Here is an 18,322-nt window from a genome sequence, read left to right on the forward strand (position 1 = left end):
AGAATTCTCGCCTTTCAGAGAAAGGTCTCAGGAGTTGCCCGGGAAGTAAGTTTAGGGAGGTGGGTTAATACTAAGAGGTCCAGCTCCGGAAGGACGGACCCCTGACACCGGTTCTGAGACCTGGTGAGACTGGTTGTTATCTCCAGACAAGCGCAGGCCACGTGCATCACTTTAGTTTGCTGCTTCTTCTGAGCCGTTCTACTTGTCCAAGTCCTTATTCTTAACAGTTCGTGTTTACCTGTAGTTAAATTCTTGTGTTAAAAAGTATCCATCAAGGTTAAACCCTTGTTTTTCATTGATGACATCTTCAAGGCAGTGGTAACATAAAATGCCTTACTGCAAAGAAAGCAGGAAAACTTTTCCGTCAGAAATCCACTTCCTTTTTTTTTTTTTAATACCTTATTTGTACAACGATTACTTCCAAAGTAACCTTGCACCTTTAAGACTGTATATACACATTGTGGTAGAAATGGAGAAAACCCATATTGCTAACATGGTTTTACCTTTTTAACGGAAATCTTAATGTCTCCCTAGGTTCTCACTTTAGTCTCTGTTAAATGCATTTGATATTTTTAAGTAGAAGTTTTACTCTAATTTTTATTTCTCTTATAATCCCTTCCCCTACAGGAAAGCGACGGCATGTGTTTTCTTTCATATTTAGAAGCGACGAGTGTGTGTGTGTGATCTTGACAACTTTAAAGCCATTTGAAAGTGTTTCAGTGGCTAGGAAAATGAATAACAGAGCAGGTTCCTTTTTATGGAACCTCAGACAATTCAGTACTTTAGTTCCAACAGGCAGAACTGTGAGGCTGTATCCTTCGGGATTTTGCAGACCAAAAATTGTTTATTCAAACTGGAACCCAAGAAAGCTCTTAAGTAACTTTGATAATAGAATGCAGTCATCTATTAGATATCTCTTTCAGGTTGCCTTACTTTTTAAATCAGGAGGTGATGGCTTTCAAACAAAGGGCATAAGCACTGCAACAGTCCTTACAGTTGACAGACTACTTTGTCCTAGAAGGCTGTCCTTTAACTCAAAACACTTTGTCTCTGATAATGGATTGAAGAAAAACTTTCATCATGAGCCTTCCAATGAAGATGTTCTCACCAAGAGAACAAAACCAACCCCGATCAACTGTAGAAAACTGTCTCAGGAGTGTAATTCCCTGAGTGATGTGTTAGATATATTTTCAAAAGCACCTACATTTCCTAGTAGTAACTATTTCTCAGCCATGTGGACAATTGCCAAACGGATGTCTGATGACCAGAAGCGCTTTGAAAAACAGTTGATGTTTAACCACCCTGTGTTTAGCCAGCTGTGTGAACAAATTATGAGAGAAGCCAAGATCATGCACTACGACAACCTGCTATTCAGTCTTCATGCTATGGTGAAGCTCGGGATCCCTCAGAATACGCTACTCGTACAGACTTTGCTGAGGGTGGTCCAGGTAAAATCAAAAGGAGCCTTAAATATACTTTTACTTGGTTTAGCATATCTTGAAAGAATGATGGGACGTAGACATGTAGCCTCCTTGAAAGAAACTTATCTTTGGGATGGTAGTTTATATTTGTTTCTGCATAGATATTATATGATTTAGAGTCCTTAAGTTAGCCAGATCTTTTTGCTGTAGAAATTTATGAAAGCTTGCCCCATTTTTCTTCTCTGGAGTTGAGTAATAGTGAATAAGCTAAAATGGGGAGAGGTACAAAATATACAAGGAAAGGTTGGGTAGTTGAAAGAAGGAGAGAAGGGAAGGGAACTAGTATTTATTGACTACCTATACCTTTTTCTTGTGTTGTCTTATTTAATCTTCACAATAGTCCTGTAAGGTTGATGCTACCTCAGTTTAGCAGATGAGGAAAGAGATTTAGTGATGTTAACTTGGCTAAAGTCACACAGCTACTGGATTGATTTATTCATACAGTAGATATTTATTGGGTGTCAACTATGTATCAGTTACTAGACTTGTCACTAGGGGTGTAAAGATATAGAAGACATGATCCCTGCCCTTATAACCTAGAGGGGACAAGAGGTATTTTGTAGGTAATTACAAAAATAACCAATGTTCCTCTGATGAGTCATACATTTACTATGTTGTAGGCATGGTGCTAAGCATGGGGAATACAGTTACAAAATAACGGCCACATAGAGCTTTCAGTGCAATGAAAGAAAAATAGAGAGAGTGCATTACAAGGGCTTCAAACCTAGTCAGGAGTACGCCTTCATCATGGGCAGAGGTGATGGGAGAGGAGGATACAGGATTACTGTTTGAAGCAGTGATAGGTACAAAGTTTGAAAAGAGGATCGTCTCATGTAATTCCCAGTGTAGTTTTTAAAAGTAGGTATTGTTACTTTCATCTTACCGATTAGGAAATTTAAGCTTAGAGGAGTTAAATAACTTGCCCAAGGTCACATACCTGTTAGTGTCACTGTCTGTAGGTACTTGATAAATATTTGCTGCGTGAGTGAACAAACACCTCGACATAGTAGAGCTAAAATTCAAGCCCAGTAGGAGATGATGGCTAAGCTGAGTCCAAGAAATGGCCAGCACTTAGAAGATGGATAGCGAAGGGGATGGTGTTTCAAGCAGAGAAGACTATATGTTCAAATCCTGGAGAATAGTTTGCGGAGCTGAAAGTAGTTCATTGTGGCTGGAGGTACAGAATACTGGGGTTGTGAGTTTGAGGGAATGGAGAGGAAATTGTGTCTGTGGTTGTCAAGGAGGAGGGGTTGGGTGTCATGGCAAGGCATGAGGTTGGGGAAGAAGGGGATGAATCGTGAAGAGCCTTTTCTGCCTGGCTAAGGAGTTCGGATTTATCCTGTAGGCAATGGGGATCCAGTGAAATATTTTAAGCAGAGGTCATCAACGTGCTCCAATTTGTATTTAGATTACTGTGGGAGTGGGAAGTGGAATGGAGGAAGGAGCCAATTTTAGTTTCAAACAAGGGAGTCAGTGTCCTGTTTGATGTCACTGAAATGGTGCCAGATTGGCTGAGGAAAAGATGAGTTCATTAAAGTAATCATTTACCTTTTAAGAGTGGACTCTGCAGACTTCTGAACTCAATGATCATAATTAAATAATTTTTTTTGAAGACAGGAGTTTCCTGAGGATGATCTGATATATATCCTATCCTACTATAGAATTCAAGAATTGGCTTCATAGGTATATGAGAGTTTTTAACTTTTTACATTACTATGATTTCCATGTTCTCACCCAGGAACTAATTTGTGTGTCATGTGTGAGTGTTTAAACCGCAGAATATCCGTGTTTTTTGGTAGACTGTGTTCCCTATATAGTTATTTAAAAGTGATTACAGTAAGTCGCTCTACCTGGTCAGTGATGCTCTAAATGAATTTTGGACAGGAATTCATATCAGCATAGTATCTGCATTGGTGAGGAATGGACAGTGGATATTTGGGGGCAGGTTAACTGTACGTTTAATTGTATCTCACTAACATGTTGGAATGTTGCGAAGACATTTTAGCTAGGGATGAAATATGTCATCAGTGAAGTTTGCCCTTCAAACCCATAGCCAAGTGGTCTTTTCTTTCACAGTAGGTATTGATGGAATGCTATAAATTGTTAATGGAAACCCTCTCATGGGAATGAGACCTTTTTTCCTTCCAGCAGTATCTATTTCTTATCATAATCTGGTTCTGACTTGAGACTCTGTGACTAGTTCGCCATGTATTGTAATTTTAGCAAAAGAGCTTACATCTTTCAGATGTGATCACAAGTACTCTTGTGAGGTGTATAAGCTAGTTATGATTAAATTGTAGAGCACTAGGTAAGCTGTGTTGTTACTATTCGTTTTCTAAATTAGGCCGTTTCTAGAACCTAAATTAGTACCCTAATTCAGAGGATTTGAAAGAAGGATCCATGGAGGCTGGGCTCCTCTTGAGATCCAGGTAGTGGTGGTAAAATGTGACAGCAGATGTGAATCAGAAGGTTCACAACTGAGGTTGCAGTTTGATACCCAGGAAAGGATATAGGGAAATTGTAAGCGCAGCTGTGTAAGATTCTTTAGGGGTAGGAAAATTGTCCTGTAGCTCTAATATTACTGCACTTGTCATCATGATGGCTTTGGGTCTCAAGAAGAGGTAAAAATAATGTTTGATAAAAGTTATTTCAGAAGGGGAGGAAGGTAATCAATATCAAATCATTTTCAGTGATAATGGAGAATGTAAAAAAACGGTTGATACATAAAAGAATGTATCAGTTATTTGGAAGATTCACTTACATATGACATCTTGTTTTCCAAAGATGCTGTTTATTGTGGACTGACTCTGAGTTATTGGTTTGATACTTAATCCTTTAGCTGAAAGCATCAGTTCAGTGGTTTTGCTTGGGTGAGATAGTCCACTATGAGCTCATCACCTGTGGTATTTTTGTAATTATATTTCAATAGGAACGTATCAATGAGTGTGATGAGAAATGTCTTTCAGTTTTGTCAACTATCTTAGAGGCAATGGAGCCATGCAAGAATGTGGATGTTCTTCGAGCAGGATTGCGGTGAGAACTCTGTTACCCTTTCTTCAGGTGCCTTTCTCTGTTTCTCTTAAATCAAAAACGAAGATGAAAGTTGAGCTCCCTCTTTTGGAGTGGGGGCATGGAAGACTTTGTTAGTAGTTATGGTCTTTAATACCTTATTAAACTTAAAATAGTGACTCTGGATCAGGTAAAGCTGGAAATAATGCTTCTTTCAGGGTCCACCATAAAATAAAAGGCGTGGGTAACATTAAAATCTAAAATTATCTTAAAACATAGTACTGATGTGGGCTGGGGGATAACTGACATGTACTCAGTTCATAATGGTTAATTGGGTACTATGTGGAGGTCACATGACACTGGCCCAGCTTGAAAAGGAGGTTAAGTTTTACAACTTATAAAATTGATGCACCTAATCTAATGTCATAGGTTGATGAGAATAATTTTTAATTCCCTTTTTCATTGACTATGCATTAGGATGTCTTAATATAATCTCCTGAAATTTGTTCATGCATAAATATAGCAAAATAATGTGAGAGAAAACAATACTAGGCTGGTCCTGGAGCTTTCACTATTTGCACTCTTGGGCAGGTAGGTCATTTCTTTGGGCTTCATATTCCTTGCCTAGAAGTAGAAGCTGGACCCAATGACTTTTACGATTTCTCACCTGGCTTTAAGATCCTAGGACTGTGGTATTTATTGTGTTTGATGACAGGATGCTAGTTGATCAGCAAGTTTGGAAAATAGAACGTGTCTTCACATTACAAACTGTAATGAAATGTATTGGAAAAGATGCACCGATTGGTCTTAAAAGGAAATTGGAGGTAAATACCTTCTGAATTTTCTCTGTTGGGTAAAATTTGAAAAAAATATTTCTTGTGATTTGCTATCACCTCCTAAAGTCAGTTTATTAGGAGGACATTATGCTTTTGTATGTAACTTTGCTAAAGTGAAATAATAGAAATAGATTTATTTATTTATTTATTTTTGTGTGGTATGCTGGCCTCTCACTGTTGTGGCCTCTCCCGTTGTGGAGCACAGGCTCCGGAAATGCAGGCTCAGCGGCGATGGCTCATGGGCCCAGCCGCTCCGTGGCATGCGGGATCTTCCCGGACCGGGGCACAAACCCGTGTCCCTTGCATTGGCAGGTGGACTCTCAACCACTTGCGCCACCAGGGAAGCCTGAAATAGATTTATTTTTATCTGTATATATATTTACGTATATTTATCTATATATCTGTTTGTCCGAGTCATTTTGCTCAAACTTTATCCTTTTTTATTATAGGAGTTTAATTTATTTTGCCACAAATGATAAATTAAATTTAAGTTTACTTTTCTTTAGATGAAAGCCTTGAAAGAGTTAGACCAATTTTCTGTTTTGAATAGCCAGCGCATGTTTGCAGTACTGGCCGCCATGAATCACCGCTCCATTATCCTTTTGAATGAGTGCAGTAAGATAGTCACAAGTAAGGGGAATTTTTCTTGTATGATTTGTAGCATCCAATCTGTTCTGCACTATATTTGTTTTGTTTGTTTTAACAACTTTGCTGTTATATGAAAAATATCTGATGATATGGTTAGATCTAAATTTTGCCTATAGTGTTTGTTTGTTTTTTTTAACAAAATATAGTGCTATATTTTCCTAAAGAAACAAAAGTACTGTGTATATAGTATCTTGGATCCTACAGTCAAAACCATCTGGTGATTCTTGTTTCTCTAACTCATTCTTAAAGGTAATATCCATGGGTGTCCCTTTAAAATATTGATCAGCATATTGCAGTCTTGCAGAGACCTCCAATACTTCAATATAGATCTTTTTAAGGGAATAGCAGATTATGTGGCTACAACTTTTGACATCTGGAAGTTGAAAAAAGTACGTATGTTAACCGTTTAGAATAAGCCTCAGAAACTTTCAAGAAACGTATTAATTTAATTTATTAATTTATTATACGTATTTTATTAAACGTATTAATTTAAATAATTAATTTATTTAGCATTGGAAATAACTTCTCTATCATTTTAAAGTGGTTTAGATTCTAAAATATTCCAATGCTAAATCGGCTTGAAAAATTAGCTCCTTATAATTTTTGTCTGGGGGTTACCTATTAATATATTATTCAATGTCTGGACTATCTTTCTCTCCAAAACAAAAATTATATTGTCCAAAGTTTGTTTTTCTATTTGTTTTTCAAAAGGTTGTATGGTACTTTGGTTGGATACTAAGGATTATTTCTGTCTTTCTACTTTTCCTTTATTAGATTTAGAATAATGGAGATAGGTGATGTGAGAGGCTTATGCTTTTTGAAGAATAAACTGTCATTACTTAATGATCATGTGTGTTTTCTATTTATGGAAAGTTTGCTTGTTTCTTCCAGAGTAAGAGCCTTTTAATTCAGGGCATGTGTTAATAATTAAACATCTAAATGAAGCAGGTGGTAAAAACTTCTTTTTGTAGTTAAGTAGTGGTAACCATGTTAGGTCACTGGTTTAGTTCACTTTGTAGGGTGAGGTTGACTTTAGTATGGAAATTGTTTTGGAAAGAGAAGTACGTATTGTGAGAAAGACTAAGAGAGAAATGAGAGGTGAACTGGAACATTTAATCATCGTATTTCAGCTCTATTCTCAGTTACAGAAATTACTACTGAACATAGAAAATTTTGAGTTATCTCTTAGAATCTAGGAAGTGTCTAGGTTTGGAAGGGAGAGCAGTTCAAAATTGGCTTGGTCATTTTGAAAAACTTCAGAAGAGGTATATTTAAAGGTAATTTTCAGAGCTGTTGTATGAAAAGCGTATAGGAAAATATTTATTTTAAATGAGATGGAAATATGGAAACCGTTCTGTGCTCTGGTTCTCAGCTTATAAAAAGAGGTTGATTGTTAACTCGATACTCTGATTCAAGAATAACTGGAAGAGATTTTGTAAGGAAAAGATAATTGTTCCTTTTAAGGGAATATTTGGTCAGTCAGGACAATTCTATTGCGGTTTAAATATTTTGAGATCTAAAAGATTGCTAATAGCGTACTGTAATTCTTAAGAAGTTTTCCCTCAATTCTTTCTTTTTTTAGGTTCTTTTTCTCCTCATCTTATTTGAAAACGTTGGCTTTCGACCTGTTAGTTTGATGGACTTGTTTATGAAGAAAGCAGCAGATGAACCTGGCTTCCTAAACGTGAAAAGCCTTGTCTCTATTCTTCATGTGTATTCTTCTCTCAGTCACTTCCACAAATGCTGGACTCACGAGTATGTACTTGTTCTTTTTTTACTTTTTTATTGCCATATATCGTATTTATAGAAAAGATTACGAAGCTTAATGAATTCTTACATGCGAACCCATCCATGGCCTTCATCCATGTCCAGAAATAAAACATGATATTCCTTATTTATGAAGTTAAACAGAATTTTATTTTATCTTTGCTAAAGATATGTGCTTTGCTTTTGCCAGTTTCTTTGTTCTTTGCAATATATTTGGTAATTCAGCATAGGAGTTTTCATTTCAAACTCTCCCCCAGCTTATTCCCTCAGCTCCTGAGTTTATAGTTTAGTTTTGACCCTAACTCTTCATTTGGTCCCAAACTACTGCTTTCTATTCTTTTCATTTTAACCACAATCGTGCATTTCTACTATTAAACACAGCAATTCCTCAAACATGCTGTGCTCTTTCATCTTCTTTCCACCCAGAACATCTTTCCTTCCTCTCTGGGTCAGTTCTAAGTTTCATTAAAAACCAGAAACGCATATAACATGTCATTTGTTAGAAGAGTGATTAAAAGCGCGGACCCTGGAGACACCTTGCTTAGGTTTGAATCTTAGCTCTGCGATTCATTAGCTACTTAACTTTGGCAAGTTACTTATCTGTGCCTCAGTTTCTTCATCTGTTAAAATGGGGATGAGAAATAAAGAGTTATTTCTAATCGTATTGGGTTGTTATGAGGATTAAATGAGTTAATCTGTGTCAGGTTCTTAAGGCAATGCCAGACACAGTAATTGTTAGATTAAAAAAAAAACCTAGAGTGTCAGTCAGAGAGGCCTTGGAGGAATAAACTAGGGCAGTTCTGAGGGTCTCAGTGGCAAGGTTCACTAGTCATCTTTTTGCCATCGAGTAGCTTGACTCCAACAGCTTTTTGTCCCTATGGTTTTCCCTCAAGATTCAGATTTCCAAAAGAGAAAATCTGATCGAACGAGTTTGGGTCACATGCCCCTTTCTTTGGGGCAGGTAATCAAAGAAGTGCTGGGCCAAGAAAATCAGCTGCCCACTGTGCTCTCCACTGTTGTGAGAGACTCAGTTCATACTGCATGTCACGTGCCTTCCCTTAATTGTCTCCATCACAGCCCCTGTGCTTGTCATGTCTTATATAACTCTTTGGTGGAGCCTTGACACATAGCTGCAATTATTTGTCAATAAGCCTGTCTCTGCTCCATAATTGAAAAGCGCTCTAGAGCTTTTTAAACCACTTTATCGAGGTATGAATAACAACATGTAAAACGCTGTGCATATTCAATGTATACAACTTGGTGAGTTTTTAGCTCATTATTCTTGATTCTTCCTTTTCCATTAACATTCTCCTCCTCCTCATCTAAGTTTATTTGTTCATTTAGTCGGAAAACTTGTACCAAGCACTCGGGTACTTAAGACAAAAATGAATGAGACATAATCCTTTCTGCAGTTAAATACAGCATGAACATTGAAGTGATAGAGTTTTATACAGTGTATATAGGAATAGAGGAGGGATGTACCAGGATGCTAGCCTGGCGAAGTGGAGGGTCAGGGTGGGTGCCAAGCATCCTGCCTGGAGGAGTTGGTACCTGAGCAGATCTTGAAAGATGGAGAGAGAGCAGTTAATGATGGAAAGACCATTCTGAGTAGAAGGGGCTCCGTATTCAGGTCAGGAAGGAAAGCAACAGCAGAGTACGTGCGGGGAACGACACAGATTTTGGTGTCGCTGAAGCATGAGGTAACAGCATAAGAAGTGGGATGCGAGGAGACTGGGGAGGTGATTACCGCTGGGCTCCAGATCAGTCCTCTGCAGCCCCGCTGTTTCTTGCTGCATACTCCAAACTCCATCAGTTCTCCCTTTAGTAAGTGTTGCCTCACTGTTGTCTCTAGGACCTGTTAGTAGTCCTGCTTAGCCTGTCACAGCCTTCCTCACTCGGCCGTCTGCTCCTCACGGGACCTCCCCGTTGATCTCAGACATTTCCCTTTATGGCTCATTGGTACTAAGGGCTTACTTCAGGGCATACTTGCCCTGCTGTGGGCATCTCTGCCTGTGCCCCAGCCTCGCTAGTTATTACAGCATGAATGGCATGTACTTTCAGGGGTTAGTTTCAAGTGGTCTTCCCTTTTGCCATCTTTTCCACTTAACTGAAATTCTCCTTATCCCCAAAGCTACCCTATCTACTTTCTTTCCTGTACACTATCACAGTACTTTGCAAGTATCACTACTTCCTTTTTTCTTATATAATGATACATAGCTTATGCCCTAAGAGTCAAATTGACCTGGGTTCAAAGCGTATCTGCGCCGTTTATCAGCAGTGCCACGCTGCACACGTGACCTTACCTAATTTTGACCTTTCCTCTCCCTCTGTGCTTAGCTGCTTTGTTATACTGCATAACATTAGCTTGGGTGGTAGGATTAGGCTAGCAGTTCTTTTAACTCAGAGTATTAATAGCTAGAGAATTGTAATTGATTATAAAACTGCAGTGGAGTTCCAGGTCTTAAAGACTTACTCATGATAAAAAATCTAGCACAATGGTTAAAAGCCTTTGGACCCTGACAACTTGGATTCCAGTGCTGTCTCTGCTACTTCCTGGCTGTGTGTTCTTGGACAAGTTAGTTGACCCTGCTTAGCCTGTTTACTCATCTTTATTGTGAAGAAAATAATGATACCTATCCCACAGAGTTTGAATAGGAATTAAGTGAGTTAAAGCTTATAAACATTTGCCCTGTGTAAGACATATAGTAGTAGCTAATATTTATTGAGTGTATGTATTTATTATGAGATAGTCACCGACCTGAAAGATGTGTGAAGACTTATTGCAAGTCTGATTGTTTTATCCCCTTAAAGCTATCAGTTCTGACACCTCACTAGCTCTGCCATGACCTTGTCTACTCTTCATATTTGAAAGCTGACTCTCCTTTCTGCCCCTGTAGGTTCCTAGAAGTTATGGCTAGTGCTCTGACTGGTAGTCTTCACCACATCTCTTCTGAAAACCTGTTGAATGCTGTGTGTTCGTTTTGCTTGATGAACCATTTTCCCCTGGCCCCTATTAATCAGCTTCTTCAAAAGGACATCATCCATGATCTGCTGACGTCAGGTAGGATGTCAGTCCACGGTGGTGACTAAAGCAGTACCGCCAGGCTACCAGGTGATTCAGATTGGGGTCTCAGTTGCCGCAGTGTTAGTCAAAACGTGTGGAGCGGGTGCTCCTGATGAAAGGACCAATGATGGTGAAGTCAAAGGGCCATGCTTCAAACCAGCAAACTGGTGGAGGCTCCTTTAGTGACAGATCCTGCCCATAGACGGCAAGAATAAGAAACACAGCGTCATTGTTCTTTTTATTTACACTTCATGTACCTGTGCAAAGGCTAAATGTTCAGGTTGTTCTTTATGCCTTGATCAGAGGTGTTTGTACTGCTAATCCTTATGTGTCACGTCTGAAGCCAAGTTAAGTCAACTTTTGCAGCTATAAACACTTTGTCACTCATGGCCTGTAATGAGGGCACAGCCGTTAGATCAAGAAACCAAATAGTTACTAAAGTAGTGAATTTATTTACTCTTGGAACCAAATTAATTGTTGTCTTTCAGTCTTTACTATTAAATAAGGAGAAGCAGTATCAGGCTAGATGTGTAAAATTTGATGATTATCTGGGAATAGAGTATTTTAAATCCTTTTAAAAACAACAGTATGAAATTCCAAAGTTGAAGTGTGGAAAAGGAACACCATGTGCTGATTTTTCAAGCAGTCTAACATGGAGGAAGCAGCCGTGAACCCAGGAGACCTGGAATCTAGTCCCAACTTTGCCTTTAATCAGGAGGCATTTTAACATTCCCGAGCATTTTCCCATCTGTTCAGTGAAGAGTTGAGGCTAAAGCACCTTGAAAGATATTTTAAAGTTTAAAACATTAAAACATTGTCAGGGCACTGACCTACACACTGTGGGACCTAGGGAGACACAATAAGATAAGAAGCAAATAATCAGAATTATAGGTGCATTAATACAATTTCTTAAATGTAGCATTCATATTTTTCTTAACTATAATTTTCTTTCTCTCTTTTTTTTTTTTTTTTTTTTAAGGTGATGTGGAGAGGAATGTTCACAAGCTTCACGTTTTGGCTGCCTGTCTAAAACTTGATGATGTTCCTGGTCACAAGGACACACACTTAGTGCTGCCACAGCTGCCCTCCATGCCATTACAGCCACATGCAAAGGTTGCCGAGGTGCTGAGTAGCCTTCTGGGAGAAGGATGCTTCTCAAAAAGTGTATGGTTGCCACATAATTATTATATCGGTATGGGACTTCATATGATTTTCCTCTGTTTTACTTCTTTTCTGACAAAAGATAAGGAGTTTACTGCAGCAGTCTAGTGTGGTACAGCATTGGTTCTGGAGCTGGACTGCTGGGTGTGGATTTTCACTCTACTGCTTACTAGTGCTGTGTGTTAGGCACTCACCGGCCTCTTTCCTTATCTGTAAAATGGCAATAATAATAGTACCCACCTCACAGGGTTCCTGTGACCAACAAATGAGATTATACATATAAAATCCAGACTAGTATTTGGCACATGGTAAATAAGCTCAGTATAGCTTACCTGCTGCCATTATAATTATTGGTAGTGGTAGTATACCTTTTCAAACAAAAAATCACTTGGAGCGATGTTTGAAAAATTAGTATCAATTTTTTTCTTTCAGATTTTGAAATCAGAATGGATGCTAACAGGAGCCAAGTGCTTCCATTTTCTGACGTGGATGTGGTAACTTCTGCTACAAATATTCAAAGGTTGTTTACACATACGCATTTGCTGAGCTTTCTAAATTTAAATCTTAATTCTTGAAGGCTTCATATTAAATAGCAGTAACAATACGAAGACCTTATATTTGTATAGAGCTTGTAATGCACCAAGGGACTTCTCATCCATTAATCTACCCCTTAGGTATAAATGTGGGACACTGTGGTTGAAGACAGTGGATTGGAGTTGTCCATTTAATGAAACAGGCAGTTTTTAAAAATCAGGTTTTAAAGCTAAACAGTTCAATATAACAATGCCAGTATAATTGAAACCATCAGTGCAGTGTACATTTTTGACAAGATAATGCAGTAGTGATCATAAAGAATGAAGGCTTCTACTAAAGTCAAATACCCAAAAAATATTTTTCTCTACCGCCAAACCTTTCTAAAGGTAGAGAAACTTTAGCTTTTTAATTAAGCTGTATTGTATATGGATCAAACCATATTGAAGTTAATTAGAAGTAGTTTCCTTGACTCACACAGTACAGAGGGTGTTCCTGGGAGAAATTGAGGCTACTCCCTGAGAGAATATTCTGCCTTGTAAGCATCTGGATCAGGTCATATTGCACACACCCTGTGTTCAGTCATTCTTTGTGGAAAGGCTCTGTTAGGGCCTGTGGGGCACACAAGGATGAGTCAGACGCAGATCCTGACCCCAAGCGATGTATATCCCCTACTGCTTTGTAGCACACGCACAGAAGTATGGTAGAGAGAGGTACAGAAAAAGTCTGTAGGGATTCAAACTCTTATCTACTCATCCCTCTCCACTCATACACAGCTCTGTAACTTTTGCGCCTTTCTAAATCCACCTAGTTTGTTCCTTGGCCATCTTTTTCAGCCACTATCTTCCTTCTACTTATTACCCATCTTCCCTCAAAAAGAGGCTTTCTCTCTGACCCAGTTGAAAGATCATTTTTCTTTTTCAGGTGTTCATCTGTTCTAGCATGATAATATAATGTAGTAGCTCTCAGCCTAAAGTACCGAGAAAAAATGAGGAATCAGTGTTCCTTTAAAGATATGAAATTTCTCTTACTTTATCTCAGATAACAGCCAGAGTATGACAGAAGACAGTAAGGATACAAATGTCTTTGTCTCCCCCAATGAACTTAATCTTTCCAAAAGGCCATGAACAATGAAAGAGAAATTACACCTTCCACATTTTTGTTACACGTATACATTTTATCTTTTCAACAGTCTTGCCTATCTCTTACTGTTTTCTTTTTTGTATTTGGTCTCCCCATTCTGGTTTTTAAATGTGTCTGTCTCTGGGAGACAATATGTACAAGCAGAGCATCTTCCATTTGGTATTATCTACATCAGTGCTTCTAGTAGCATAAATAATTATGTTTAGATCAGAGATTAGCTCTGCACAGGAAAGCCCTAAAATGGGGGCTTTCATATCTGAAAATTTTCCTCATCGAGATTGTAGCCATTCTTAAAGATGGTTAAGGGATACTGTTTGTATAAAGCATTTTTATAAGCTTGTGGTTCCTAAAATAGTCTTCATATACTGGAATATCTACATAGTCTAGGTAATGAGGAAGTGAAGGACTAACACAGGAGGGAATGGTGAGGAACGTGGTAAGTGGAGAGCTCAGCTTTGAAATCTCCAAAGAACAAGGATGCAGCAAGATTGTACATGGTCATCTCGTTAGTAACTAGTCTCACGTTTTGTGTTTTTGTTTTCAGAGTAGCTGTACTCTGTGTTCCTAGATCTACGTACTGTTTGGATTCAACCCACCCCAGAGGATTCCTTGCTATGAAAATGCGGCATTTGAAAGTAATGGGTTTTCACGTGATCTTGGTAAGAAAAAAATGCAAGTGAAATAGTCTTCAGTTACTGATGTTCCTTCTGCTGGGAATGTTGTGGTTGAAGTTGGTTACTAGGACTAGATGAATTTTCAGCAATATCGGAATAAGTGTTTTAGTTATTGTTTTCTTTGAAAAAGAACCTTTCTGGTGCGTGAGTTGGCTCATACTCAGCTGATACTATTATTTACTTGGGGTTTTTTTTTTTTTTTTTTTAACTTGGGGTTTTATAAGTGCTACATTTAGTCAACTTTAATCTTTTTTGTCAAGTGAAAAATGTAAATAATATGTGTACTTCTTTAATTTAAGACACATGAAACCATATTCAGTTTCTAGGTTATCTGGAACAGGAGAAGAAAAAATGTTAATTAAAGCTTTGTTTTCATGGGCCATTGTGAGGCTGTTAAGGATCTTTGTCACTAGAAAATGCTGGATGACTATGAGAGGATGCTTCTTCCTCTTCCCTCCTTATGCTTTCTTTGATTCTGAGCACAGCTTTTCTTGAACAGCCTCTCTAGATGTCTCTGTATGGAGCAAGAACCATACGAATAAATGTATATTTATGTTAATGTTAGGATGTATCTAAATGCCACTCATTTGGTCCTGCATATAATGTGAAATGTAAGTATTTGAATCTTCGTTATGGTACTTTAGTATCCAAAACTGGATCATGCCCGGATTACCAAGGTTAAGATGGCCCATTTCTCTTAATGGGCTAGTCTGTAACACTTTTTTTTTTCATATTGGCTATTATTTATATTCTAAGGAAGATTATCCCAGGAAAGGATCTTTTGCACCCTTTAGAGGACCTTTAAAGTTTTTTTATAATTTTCACTGTGAGAGCTTTCTTCGACCCTAGCACATAGTCTTACTAAACTTCTAAAATGTGTTTAATTATAAGTGGTTGGCTGATGTTATTTTAATATCCTTGGATCTCGAAACTAGCTTTTATTTTATACGTCATCATCTTCTTGCAAACTGATTATTTTCCTCTTTCTTTGGTAAGGTCAATAATTGGGAGATGGAAAAACTAGAGATGAAGGATGCAGTCACATTTTTGAAGAGTAAAATCTATTCACAGGAAGCACTTTCTACTGCTGATATAAATTTGCAAAGCACATGTTAAAGTAAAAAGCAACCTTTTAATGTTATTAGACATAAATTTATAAAAATAACTTTAATAAAGACTACAATTCAGTTGCCGATGGAACTTACCTGACCGCTCACCATAATAAAAAGTGTTATTTCAGTTCACTGCTAAAATTAAAGTTGAGAATGAAAGAAATATTCTTACTGGCACTTTAGAAAATGCTGAGAAAATTCCAGAAGGGTCATTTTTGCAGTCATACCTGTTCCTTCCAGTGCCCAGATACTTCATAAATTCATGAGCTATAGGTTTTACTGTTTCTCATTAGCTTTGATGCATTCAAAACTGGTTTCTTAGTTGTGATGGGTTGCAGGTAAGTTGCTGTGGGCAGTCCTCAGATGTGGGTTTGGAATCTAAGCTGTTTTAGGGCTCAGGTATGGACCACATTCAAGCACTGGCCACAAAGCAATTGGGCTAGGGTCTCAAATTGTAGAATGTATAAGAATTAACGAGGTAGCATGTTAAAAATGGGTGAGGATCAGATATCTGCAGTTGTAACAAGCATTCTAGGTAGAAGTGGTTTGTGGACCTTACTAAGAGAAACGCAGATGAGATAGTGCAGAGATGGCAAGGAGTCCTAATTTCTTAAGACTGATAGGTTGTGGGTTGCTAACACCACAGTCCTTGCCATTGGTGAAGTCATTCCTTTCTCCCTCTTCCCCTTTCCCCTCCCACCATTTCACAAAGTCTTTTCAAGTAAATATATAGCTGAACTGTTTTGTGAGCCAGACCTGAGGGCTATTTTTCAGTTACGTTTGTTCATCCTTTTGTGGAAGTACTTGTTCAAGTTTGTCACACGCCTGTCCACCTAGTATTTGACTCACTGGGGATACAGCAGGTTCCGCTTGTGAAACCTGAGTGCCACATAAGTTGGTATTGTTTTAGCCCCGTGTGAAAGACCGAGCGCTTGTGCCGCCCCTCCACCCCATCCCTGCAAGTCCTGTGTTGGAACCTAACCCCTAGTGTGATGGTATTTGGAGGCAGAGCTTTGGGAGATGATTAGGTCATGAGGGTGGAGGCCTCATACATTGGATTAGTGCTCTTGTACAAGAGGCCTCAGAGAGCTCCCCTGTCACTTCTCCACGTGAGGACAGTGAGAAGATGACCATCTCCGAACCAGGAAGGGGGGCCCTCACCAGACACAGAATCTGCCAGAGCCTTGACCTTGGACTTCCGAGCCTCTCCCACAGTTAATTTGTGAGAAGTAAATTTCTGTTGTTTATAAGCTACCCAGTCTATAGTATTCTGTTAATATCATCCTGGATGGACTAAGGTACCGCAAATACGCAGACGTGCAATTACTGGACGTCTTACTCTGTGCCAGGCACTGCTAAGTATTGGGATGTATTCTCTCTTTTCATTATCTTAACTCTTTGAGGTGTAGCTGCTACTAATCTCTTGGGACCCTTATTTCCTTTTATCTAATAAGAGGATAAACTATCAAAGCTACATAAATAGGATAGGGCTAGAGTTTGAACCTGAGCTGACATGGACTTACAAACAAAGTAGTCGAGAAACCCCAGGTTGGCAATAAAAGGTCTCTAGCAATATGATTGCATCTGTCACAGGTTTTATCAACTTATGTTGCCTACATTAAGAGAAGGTTAGAGCTGGAAGGAAATGTATCAGTCATTTAATCCACCTCCCTCATTTTATGGATGAGGAAGTAAAAGTTCAAAGAATTGGAATTTTCTGGAGCTTCATCCACATCATTGATTTCCACGTTATCTCCACGTTTCATCTCCTACTGTTCTTCAGCTTGTAGGAAATCTGGACTTTTGTTCCAGGTTAGACGTCATCTAGTTTTGCATACTTGACCAAATGATTTAACCTTATAACGCTTCAGAACAAGAGTTGAAAATATTCTATTAAGGAAACTAAAATTTTCATTCTTTACATGGTAAGTGCATATCTCTGTCTTCTGGTGGCTAATTATGACTCATTTTCAAAGGATTGGACAAATATATGAATACTTGTAACTACCTTTTGGAGGAACTAGTTTTCTTGAATTTGTACCAATTGGCATGACAGATAAAGAAGCATTCCTCTTTTACCAGTATTACTAGTATTAGCATTCTTCATTGCTGTGTTGTCTAAAAAAATCTTGTGAGACTCAGGTATAGAGTGAAGGAAAACAGTTTAAAAATATGTCTTCTCGGGCTTCCCTGGTGGCGCAGTGGTTGAGAATCCGCCTGCTGATGCAGGGGACACGGGTTTGAGCCCTGGTCTGGGAAGATCCCACATGCCGCGGAGCAGCTAGGCCCGTGTGCCACAACTACTGAGCCTGCGCGTCAGGAGCTGGTGCTCCGCAACAAGAGAGGCCGCGACAGTGAGGGGCCCGCGCACCGCGATGAAGAGTGGCCCCCGCTCGCCGCAACTAGAGAAAGCCCTTGCACAGAAACGAAGACCCAACACAGCCAAAAATAAATAAATAATTAATTTAAAAAAACAAAACAAAAAAAACCCAAAAAGAATTCATTGCTCTGTATCCTCATCAACACTTGGTAATGCTAGACCTAAATTAAAAAAATATATATATATATATATGTCTTCTCAGGATTGTTAATATAAAGATTTACTCTCCTCTCCAGGAGAATATGTAAATATTCTCCTTTTCTGGTATTTATTCAGTTGATTCAAAACAAACAAAAACTACTCAACCCCAGGTTGATTTCATGGACCCATTTCTAACACAATTAGGGTCAATAAATAAACAAAAAGTGGGAGTTTATAAATCCAAATTCTGACTATTCCTGATTAAATCACAAAATATGTTATACCTCAGTACCAAACTCTTCATTTTAAAGAGGATAAAACTAACCTACTTTACTGTATTAATCAACTAAAATAGTGAATATGACAGGTATAAGG

The 18,322-nt window shown here is 38.5% G+C and overlaps 1 protein-coding gene across 1 annotated transcript; it reads left to right on the top strand.

Annotated features, from left to right (window-relative positions):
* The first annotated feature begins 716 nt into the window (after positions 1–716).
* Positions 717–15,511, top strand: FASTKD2 (FAST kinase domains 2). The gene is made up of 11 exons (XM_065880857.1): positions 717–1,448; positions 4,411–4,514; positions 5,206–5,314; positions 5,833–5,956; positions 6,224–6,363; positions 7,557–7,729; positions 10,639–10,802; positions 11,785–11,997; positions 12,399–12,486; positions 14,185–14,299; positions 15,311–15,511. Exons 1-11 carry the CDS (start codon positions 732–734, stop codon positions 15,428–15,430), a joined length of 2,067 nt encoding a protein of 688 aa, XP_065736929.1. The 5' UTR covers positions 717–731; the 3' UTR covers positions 15,431–15,511.
* The last annotated feature ends 2,811 nt before the right edge of the window (positions 15,512–18,322 follow it).

Source organism: Phocoena phocoena, chromosome 7 (genome assembly GCF_963924675.1).
Source record: "Phocoena phocoena chromosome 7, mPhoPho1.1, whole genome shotgun sequence".
Taxonomy (NCBI): Eukaryota; Metazoa; Chordata; class Mammalia; order Artiodactyla; family Phocoenidae; genus Phocoena; species Phocoena phocoena.

Excerpts from the sequence above, each read along its gene's own strand:
- FASTKD2 (XM_065880857.1), top strand. The coding sequence starts at position 732 with ATGAATAACAGAGCAGGTTCCTTTTTATGGAACCTCAGACAATTCAGT. Across the intron at positions 1,449-4,410 it reads CTTTGCTGAGGGTGGTCCAG|GAACGTATCAATGAGTGTGA; the intron begins GTAAAATCAAAA and ends ATATTTCAATAG. Across the intron at positions 12,487-14,184 it reads TCTGCTACAAATATTCAAAG|AGTAGCTGTACTCTGTGTTC; the intron begins GTTGTTTACACA and ends TTTTGTTTTCAG.